This window comes from Brachionichthys hirsutus, chromosome 3 (genome assembly GCF_040956055.1).
Source record: "Brachionichthys hirsutus isolate HB-005 chromosome 3, CSIRO-AGI_Bhir_v1, whole genome shotgun sequence".
Classification (NCBI taxonomy): Eukaryota; Metazoa; Chordata; class Actinopteri; order Lophiiformes; family Brachionichthyidae; genus Brachionichthys; species Brachionichthys hirsutus.
This window is the reverse complement of record NC_090899.1, coordinates 1,700,376-1,710,433: the sequence shown is the minus strand read 5'-3', so window position 1 is coordinate 1,710,433 and position 10,058 is coordinate 1,700,376. Positions and strand designations below refer to the sequence as shown.

Genomic DNA, 10,058 nt, shown 5'->3' with positions numbered 1-10,058 from the left:
GCAGCAGCAGACTGAACCCTCTCACTCACTTTCTCTCTCTCTCTCTCTCTCTCTCTCTCACACACACACACACACACACACACACACTCTTTTCCTCTTCCCCCGACTTTTCCTCGCTCTCCTGCCCTTGTCTTCCTCCTCCTTGACACCCCCCGCCCTTCCTTCACCTCCTTCCCATCGCTCAACTTGTTTTTCCCTTTAAACCACCTCCTCTTGCACGCTCACACACACACACACACACACACACACACTCACACACGTGGATGACATCACGTGTTGCAGCACATTCCCTAAGCGTGTAAACATTTGTTTATAGACAGACGTGAGCTTATTAGCACGCATGCTCTGCACCCCCCCATGCTCCCGTGTTTCTCGTCACCAGTGGGGGGTGGTGTGATACTGTACACCAGACACATCTTGAAACACTGACGGGTCCGACCTGTGATTGGAACGAGGTAGCTATTTTTGACATTCTGCATCATCCATCACGCATGTGACTTCAAGACACCCGGATCTATTGATGTGCATAATGAAAGGCCGGTGTGTGTGTGTGTGTGTGTGCGTGTGTGCACGGTTGTGAGCACAGGAACGAGCAGATTAAAGCCTCTCTTTCGACGCTGACCTTGTGGCTTGCGGTGCCGTCTAATGAACAAACTGTGGAACAGGACCGCTACCGTGCGGCTGAAGTTGAACACATCTGTTAGGGAGTACAAGCGGACTGAAAACGGCAAGCAGAAAGCGTATTTACCTGTTTCGCAATCGCCTGGAAAAGTTCACTGCTCGGATGGAACTGCAGCGACTGGACCAGAGCTTCCAGCAGACACACACATCCTAGCAGCGCTAGAGAGGAGGATGGAGGATGGGTTCGCTCCTGGCCGAGGTTGCTGTAGAGCTGGCAGTAAAGAAACAATCCTCCCGCAGCAGAATGTCTGCTGGCTCCACAGGATCGGCAGCGGTTCCGCTTCGTCTTCCCCCTCGCCACCTAACAGCTCAAACACACTTGTAAGCTCGCTGTGTTTAGGTCATGCTCAAAGTATGCCTGTACTGATGTTCTGCAAGTTCAGGGAAACCACATCCTGTCACATATTTACCTCCCTCCACTGTCTCTCCCCCGTTCTCTCTCTCTCTCTCTTCCTCCGTCTTTCTCTCACTCTCTCCCGTGATTGTCTGAAGCGACTGAGCGCTCTGACCCAGCGTCTGCTCAGCTCAGCTCAGCCTCTCTCTCCCGCAGCACCAGTTCCACTCGGCTGACTGAAGAATCCATCTGAGGGGGGGGGGGGGGGGGGGCTTCGCTGGGAAATACCAGAGTTAGGAAGGGAGGGAGGGAGGACGGAGTTGTTTGGGGGAGTGGAAGGCTAAAGAGAGATTGGAAAATAGAAAATGGAATCAATAATTTGAAAGTGATGTAGAGTAGAATGAAAGTAGAATAGTGTGTGTGTGTGTGTGTGTGTGTGTGTGTGTCTGGCAGCTTCAAAGCGCCGTGCTTATGAATATTTAATACATGCAGGTTGGGACCTCCTATAGCTTTGCATGCATTATTTAGGCCAGCCTGTATGAGGGACCGCCGTCACTCTGGATAAACAACTAACTGATTTTCTTCACAACTTAGTAATTGAACGGCAGGTGAGATCCATGTTGAGTAAACACACACACACCTAACGTACCGACGACTTCAGGGACGAATCGATGCTCAGTTCGACCCCGGCTAGGTGTTTTACATGTTGTACATGTTTTTCTATAAAAAATGGTGTACCTAATCAGAGGTTTGCGAACATCTTATAAATATCTCTCAATTTAAAGACCTGCTTTAAGATTTTAGTCACATGATATTGAAACGTCATCTCACCCTCGTTTTGCAAGGGAGTAGAAAAACTAGAGAAGCAGCAAATGCCAAATAACTTTTCTTTTGTCTGTTCTGGGCTTCCGTAGGAACATGGGGCAAAGTACCGATAGTTCTTTTTTTTAGTGCATTGTCATAATTACTGATGAAGAGTCCTGCACAATGTGATCATGACATTGGGTTTTTATCAAAGTCATTTTAATTGAGGGGGGGTGGATCACCCGCCCTTCTTTCCAGGGTCGTTGCCACCGTTTCAAAAGGAGCTCTCTCTTAGATGTGAGGAGAGTCTAACCCCGGGCAGTAAACTAACGATTCTCTTCTCACCTCCGTTCGTCACACTGGGAACCTCAAGCAGAAGCGGCCTACATCTACCGACGCCCCCAACAGGAAGGGTGGTTGTCAACAGTCTTCCATAATGTTTCAGTACATTCTGGCTTATTATACGGCGGATCATCCATGGAGGGCACGTGAGGTTCCACGTAAAGATTATCAGAAAGGGAGACGGTTATGTTGGGTGGATGTTTGGCGGATTTTTGAAACGATGCTGAATCCATCCCGATGCTTTAACTTGGACTGATCATTTCCAACATGTTTAATTCATCTTTGTAAACAATTTAAGTCACAACATTAAACGATTTACATAGCTAGTGAGAGTACATTTGCATGCTATCATCATCATCATCATCATCAAATCACAGACAGAAAAGGGTTTCATTTTTAGATTGTGTGTGTGTTTAACGTTCCGTAACTTGATGGAAAGTTGACATTACTCCTATGATTGCATGTCTTGGTGCATATTTTCCCGCTGCAGAGGAGATGGAAAAGCGAGAAATAATGTGAGATGAGTTATCGAGATTGGCTGCAGAGCACGGCGGCTGTGGGGGCTCGTGTTTGTGGAGGCATCAGTCCTACACGAGTGGCCGAGGCCTCCGACAAATTGGACGGGAATGCGAGTGGAACGAAAGCCATCAGGGAGGGAGCCTAAATGAGTCTGCTCGCTGTTTTGTAAATTAATAACATCATTCAATCACACAGAGCCTCAGTGACTAGAGATGAGACAGTGCCCCCTAGTGTCGAAAAAGGAAAGTGAGCTAATGCTAATATGCATGATTGTCTTTCAGCGCGGCCGTGCGCGTGAGTGTGTGTGTGTGTGTGTGTGTGTTCATTTGTAGGGAGGCCTTTATGGATCTGCATCAAAGGTGAATGGGTTTTTAGTTAGGAATGTACCAGCCATTCAATTCACATAAATAAATTCATTACGTTTTTGCATCAGGAAAGACAGAACACACTGAAAGGTTGAAGGTAACACTCGAGCATTAGAGCCAGCACAATACTGTGTTCTAAAGAGACTTGAACCAGACTTAGGCTGAGCTTTCCAAAGAGTTACATTCCTGTCAACACCTGATTTTGGTTTCTGGGCCCTCTTATGTCTAATAATAATAATAATGCATTGAATTTATATCGTGCTTTTCTGGGTCTTCAAAGACGCTTTACATGGTATGTGCATTATTCATTCACTCCATACTTGGTAAGGCGACAGGGGCGAGGCTGCCAATCTCAGCCATCAGTCCTCCTGACCCCACCGTCATTCACTCGCTCACTACATTCACACAGGCAATGTGGGTGAAGTGCCTCGCCTAAGGACACAACGACAGTGTACACATGTGCCCGAGCCTGGAATCAAACCGCCAACCTCTCGATCATAGGACAACCCGCTCAACCACCTGCGCCACCGTTTGCTGTTTCTAGAGTCACAATGAAATGTTTGTAGTTTTAGTGCCGTAAATACACCAAAGCTCCTCTTTAATTATGTGCTTCTTATTTCAAATAAAGCCTTTGGTCTTTCTTTGCGCTTTCTGCTCAGTCACCTTTCTGCCCAGGGTGTCCACTTGTAGCTGCCCTCAGTGGCAGCGCTTTATTCTTCCGTATAATCGTACGTGTTTTTTGTATGTACATACACGTACACATAATCCAATCACGCCACCAATCTATAAAAGAATTCCAAAATATTTCCCCCAATAGTTTTCTAGAAGCTTGTTCATGACCTGTTTCCTACGACGAGCAATGGGTGTGTCTGCAGCCAATCTCCCTAATCCTTAAGCACACAGGACCACACGGATCTATCGTAATCTACCATACTTCTATTTTGTTTACCTTGAACTCAGGTTGGCTTCCATTCTATGCTGTGCAAACTGCAGCCAACGCATCTAGACGTTGCTACACCCTCAGGCTACACAACTCCTTATTTATTCTCTGTCGGTTTTGCGGCACATGATTCGCTTGTTTTTGTAAAGGGAATTTTATTTGTAAAGCACCAAGTGACAGCATATTTAAAAGGCATTTTGCAAAAGGAGCAGGCCCTGACGTTTCCGTCTGTCCATGCATCCGTCATGTAAAGGGAATGTCCTTTTTCTCAGATGTTATTGTGAGACTGCCCAGCACTATAAAATAAAGAAGACAAGCGGTGCCAACTCATTCACCTCCACGCGATCCAGGTGCAGGTAGGTCTCTTGGTTCAGAGGCTTTTCTGCACACATTTCGTTTTTACCGTATACTGATGATCTTAATAAATATCCAGTTTTTAAAAGAGGAAAATGAGTTACTGGGAGCAGCAACATGCTCTACATGGATCATCTGGTTTATTATTTTTTGAAATCACCTCATCTAAAAATAAATGTTAAACATTTTTTTAACAAAAGTTCATTATTTGATCTTTAATATACGTTGATGTCTTTTTCTTTCAGAAAAATGTTTGCGCTCCTGGTTTGTATGCTGATGCTGCATCAGGTGCAGTCGGCCTGTCTTCTGGTGGGTAAAAGCAAATCAAGTTTTTTTTAATACTACCGTGTTTTACTACAGAACTGAGTGTTTTACATGTTGCACAGACAGGCTGGAAGGTACTTGAGTACAGGACTTGGATACGCATTTGACGTATTATTACTGCATTGCAGGACGGTTTTCAAAAACTTCAGCACATTTGACAGAAAAATTCAGATTTTTACTGCTGTAAAATCAGAATCAGAATGGGTTTATTGCCATTGTCAATGAGGGTTCACAGACTATGAAACGTTTTCGGTGCAATCGTGCAACATGTGACACAAGGTAACGACAATAATAAAATGCAGACTAGAGCGCTATGCTGGAGGGTATCCCGTAAAATAGACCAAGTTAAAAAAAACATATGAATAAAGAAGAATAGTATAGCATAATAGAGAACTTTGCAGAATAAACATCTAAAAGATACTGAGTGGAAAACTAACGAAACTTTTATGTTCAGGACTTTAGATACAACCAGACGAAAATGTAAATGTATTTTTTTTTTATGCATATGTTATACTGAAATAACCGGGTTAATTTAGCCACTAGAATTTTAGTTGATAATATTATAATTAATCCCAGTGTTTAACTTAGATTTCTTCTCATTTTCTACTTTCTGCGCATCACGGTGTGTCTGCAGGGAGGTAAGCACAACGTCCAACGCACCAGACATGTTTAACGCTGCAGACCAGATGAATACAAGTTCTCAGCATGGACTCTGATATAATGCCATTAAGTCTCAGATAAGATTATGGGATTTGGCCCAATCCTTTCTGTGTACTGTATTCGTTTGTTAAGTGAAGCCACTTCAAAGTAATTAAACCTGGGCATATTCTGTGAGTCACACAGTGGTGGAGATATAAAATCACGAGGAACAAATAGCATCACACATTAGGCGTTCAATCTGTTGATTGCCCGTGGTTTTTAAGTGTGCTGTGTGTGTGTTTGCAGACATTTGCACAGAAAACCTGGCGGTCCAGACGGAGATTGTTGACCAGCACAATGCCTTTAGGAGAGCGGTTGACCCTTCTGCTTCAGACATGCTGATAATGGTAATCCCTGCTTTGCACTCGCGCAACAAAAGTGGCTCGCAAAATATTTGCCAACATTTATCCATATTTATCTTCTTTCTATCGCGGCGTAAAAAACATAAGGAAAGAAATGCCACTTGAAATATCAAAACATGAATTGCTACAGGGTAAGAATTTCATTTCTTTCACTGAAATAAACCTTTTCTGTTCTCTTTAATGACGGGAGCCAAGCCCAGACAGTAATCCACTGTACACATCTGACAACCTGTCAGTCAGCAAGAGGATCGAGACGATTGATCTGGATCCTGATACATCTGGGGGTTTAAGTACAGTGTGTTGTGTCACAGTGCAGGAAGAGAGTCACTCAAGTAGATTCCACGAATCGGTGAAAGGAAAAGAAGAAGAAGCACAGCTCTGGGTCTGGTGTGATGGGAAGACAAAACTTGTGTCGCTAAGTCATAAACTACAGATAATAAAGGCATAATCAACAGACACAGAACAGACTGTGCCGACGCCCAGGACCGAGCCGTCACTCAAAAACTGGCGACACAACCATGGAGATAACAGCAAACAAACAGCGTGGGAGAAAGAAAAGCAAATATATGATGACAAAAGTCTAGTGAGAGAGAAGGACGGACAACTGTAAAGAAAAAAGAAACACAAATAGCAGCATGTGTTAGCAAGTCCTTGTTAACCAGTTCCTTTGACGTTGCTTGATTGTATGATCTGGTTCCATACGTTAAACGTGTTTCAGGCATCCCTTTGAATTTAACTACAGATGCGTGTTTGCCTTCTTCTTTCAGAGCTATGATGAGGACTTGGCAGCCAACGCCCAAGCCTGGATTGACAACTGCATCCTGGCTCACGGCCCCCGCGCCACCCGCGTGCTCAATGGTGCAGTTCTTCCTCCATACCTTCTTCTATCCGTCAGTGTCTTTTGGTAGCCTTTTACCTCTCTCATCTTATTCCATGGCCTTTAATGACATGTGCAGCGAGGTAAAGGTTCCCTGTGAAACGACTACCCTTGTGATTAATGGTCAAAGTCACGGTGGACATCGTCTTATCGCCAGTCTCTTCCTTTAAAGTTGTCATGTTATCACGGCAGACATTGTCCTCCACCGGCCTTTCAAACAAACCGCTGTTTAATATTAACGACTTCATCTAAATCTGTCCTGCGGTGCGTTTCTCACCACCCTGCAGGATATGAGTTAGGTGAGAATCTGTTCTATTCCAACAAGCGCACGCCGTGGGCCGACGCCATCGCCGCCTGGCACAGTGAGGTGGCCAACTTCGAGTATCCCTCCACGCAGAAAGGAACGACGGGTCACTACACACAGGTAAACCTGAGCAATGCGTTCACAAAACGGGGACAAGTATGTTCCGACTGGCTCCGCCGTGGGTCGCATGGTGGCGCACCGGTTAGCACTCGGTTCAGACCAAGCCTCGGGGCTAATGTTCATGCGTACGTTGTTGGAGTCTCACCGGTACATCATGAATGTGGTATTTTATCCGTGACTTTGTGTTTTTGTGGCCAGGTGATATGGAGCAGCTCCTACAAGGTGGGCTGCGGTGTGACGCGTTGCCGCCGCCAAAACGTCTATTTCTATGCCTGCCATTACTATCGAGCGTAGGTGACCCTTCGTGTGCTCTTTACCAGCTGAACAGCTGTTCTGAAACAGATCACAGTGAAGTTAATTCTGGTAAAAACACATTTTAACAGCGGGAATTTCAAGGGATGGCGACCTTATACAAGCGGACCCTCGTGTGCTTCTTGTCCCTACGACTGCGACGACAAACTTTGCAGTAAGTCAGAGATATTCATATTTGCGCGGTCACGATCATGTATCAGACTAACCTCCGCCTGTTGTACATTTCAGCCAACCCCTGTCCCATCATTAACCATTTCCTCAACTGTCCAACCCTGAAACACATCTATGGCTGCAGCAATAATTACGTGTACTACTGGTGTCCTGCTTCATGTAAATGCACCAATGAGATCATCCCGGTGGCCTAAAGAGAAGCCTTTGCATTTAAACTCTGTTCTTCCTGTCTGTGAATTAAACGGTTGTAACTACCATATATTTCATGTAATAAATAGAACTATAATGACACGTGAATAGAAGGAGTCTGGTAGAATGGGGGTTTAGTTGTCATATCAGGTCAGTGGGATATAGAGAGAGTTTGGAAAATCGCTGCAAATGCTTTCTGCATCAATCACTTAGTGAAATAACACCAGCTGAACCACCCGATCCTCAAACAGCCATTTCTTAGTTTTAGGAGAATTACAGACTCAAATCACCACCACCACATTAGGCTAAAAGTTACTAGGGAGTATTGAGAAAGAGAAAAAATGGCATTTCGTGAAACAGCACTTTGACCAGCAGGTGGCTCTGTTGGACAAGTCAACGTAGCTCCCGTTCATAAGCTATTTAGTTTGTCTGCCTTCATCTGAACAACCGGCCTCTGAATAAAATGCATTGAATCACATAGAACAAAGCCTCATCACGCGCTGTGCATGCGGCAAGCTACAACCTGCCGCTGCGTGAGACGCATGCATGACTGAAGTTCTAGGCCATCCCCAACAGCGGATGATTTGTGAGGATTCATTTCCATCATGCAGGATATTTTTTTGAACCCAACATGCCGTTTCTGAGTACATGCGATGACGTGTTATCAGTCAGGCCTCACAAGGAGGAAGACCTGACAATACACAACATGCCTCAAAAAGCAGCAAAACAACTGTCATGAGTGTCTGTTGGGCTTAAAACCCATCCCGGACGTGTCTCAGGATTACCACTGACAACAACATGCTGATAAGAAATATTTTCTTATCAGCAAGAGTAGTTTGCTGGTTGTGTCTTTCATTCTTGCTATTTGTGTTCAGAAATGTTTCAAAAACACAGAAATAAAATGCCGTTGTGTTTAATGCTGCTCTTTGAGGGGTTATTCTGTTCCATAAAGGCTCATCTAGTTTTGAGCAATACAAAATGGTTTAAACTAGAAAGCACATGAAGAGCCCCCACCCTCTACAACGCCAATGTCCTTAATAAAATGTTGCACAATTACACCCTGGGCGGAGCATGCATCATGCTATGGTGAAAAAGTAACAAGTTTGATTGACATTGCAGCCTGTTCTGCACACATGCGCACACACACACACACACAGGAAGTGGAACATCGGGGAACGGTGGCGCAGGTGGTTGAGAGGGTCTTCCCGTGATCGAGAGATTGGCAGTTTGATTCCCGCCTCCGGCGCATGTGTACACTGTCGTTATGTCCTTGGGCGAGACTGTGTGAATGTCAGTGGCGGTCGGGCTTTGAGCAAGTCTGCGACCAAAAAGATGAAAAATGTGCTGCAAACTGCGTCCAGTGTCAGATGATTCCTCCGTGCAGGAATACAGTGATGACCAAAATGAGAAAGAACTCATACATTCTTCAAAGACAGCAGAATGTAAACTGCATCTGTTGGAATGGAATTTCCCTCTAGGATTAATAACGTATTCTGATTCAAATCAAACTAATTGAAAAATAAGAAAGGGACAAAGAAAAAGAGGAGGTGGATGAGGTGGCTCTGGCACCTTTTCAGGATGCTTCCTGGACGCCTCCGCGATGCCTTCCTGGGGAGGTGTTCAGGGCATGGCCCACCAGGAAAACACCAATCGAAATCCCCCCGGAAGTGCTGGAAGAAGCGGCGGGGGAGAGGGAAGTCTGGGCTTCCCTGCTTTGGCTGCTGCCCCCTGTGACCCGACCCCAGATAAAGATGGATGGATGGACAAATCCTTTCTCCTCCCATTAGAATTTTAAAACAAAATTTAAAAAAAGAACAGGTTGCCACCCTATTCTAAAAAATGTAGCTGACAGTATTTCAAAATCTCTCTCCCTCTCTCTCGCTCCCTTCCTTCCTTTCTCTCTCAAACCCAGCCGGTCCAGACAGATGGCCGTCCACCATGAGCCTAGGTTCTGTCCAAGGGTTCTGCCTGTTAAAGGGAAGTTTTTCCTTGCCTCCGTTGCCAAAGTGCTTGCTCTAGTGGGTCAAGTTGGGTTCTGTCTTTCTCTTCTAATCCGGTAAAGTGCGCGATATAAATAAAATTGAATTGAATTGAAGAAGTGGAACAATCTTTTCTTTTTTCTCTAAAACTGTGACAACAGTCAGCAGCCTGGAAAAAGGTTACAAACCTCCTGTTTAATGTCTGACGACACGACATAGTCGACACTGGACATGCATAGCGAACACGCATGTACACAGAGCAAAACAAACAAAGTGCACGCCTCCTCAACACACAGATCACCAGTGCGCTGCCAGAACAGGTTCACAACAGAACAATATGAGACCAATCAGGAGACCATCGGTATGGCTCTCCCTCTGCTAA

At 45.0% G+C, this 10,058-nt stretch overlaps 1 protein-coding gene across 1 annotated transcript; it reads left to right on the top strand.

Moving 5' to 3' along the window:
• Positions 1 to 4,588: 4,588 nt before the first annotated feature.
• On the top strand, positions 4,589 to 7,702 carry LOC137913732 (cysteine-rich venom protein). Its single transcript, XM_068757366.1, has 7 exons — positions 4,589 to 4,652; positions 5,609 to 5,709; positions 6,492 to 6,582; positions 6,889 to 7,025; positions 7,224 to 7,315; positions 7,409 to 7,491; positions 7,566 to 7,702. Exons 1-7 carry the CDS (start codon positions 4,589 to 4,591, stop codon positions 7,700 to 7,702), a joined length of 705 nt encoding a protein of 234 aa, XP_068613467.1.
• The last annotated feature ends 2,356 nt before the right edge of the window (positions 7,703 to 10,058 follow it).

Bases quoted from the DNA above. Each gene is read 5' to 3' on its own strand.
- LOC137913732 (XM_068757366.1), top strand. From the start codon at position 4,589: ATGTTTGCGCTCCTGGTTTGTATGCTGATGCTGCATCAGGTGCAGTCG. The intron at 7,026-7,223 runs GTAAACCTGAGC...TTTTGTGGCCAG, and splicing joins CGACGGGTCACTACACACAG to GTGATATGGAGCAGCTCCTA. The intron at 7,492-7,565 runs GTAAGTCAGAGA...TGTACATTTCAG, and splicing joins CTGCGACGACAAACTTTGCA to CCAACCCCTGTCCCATCATT.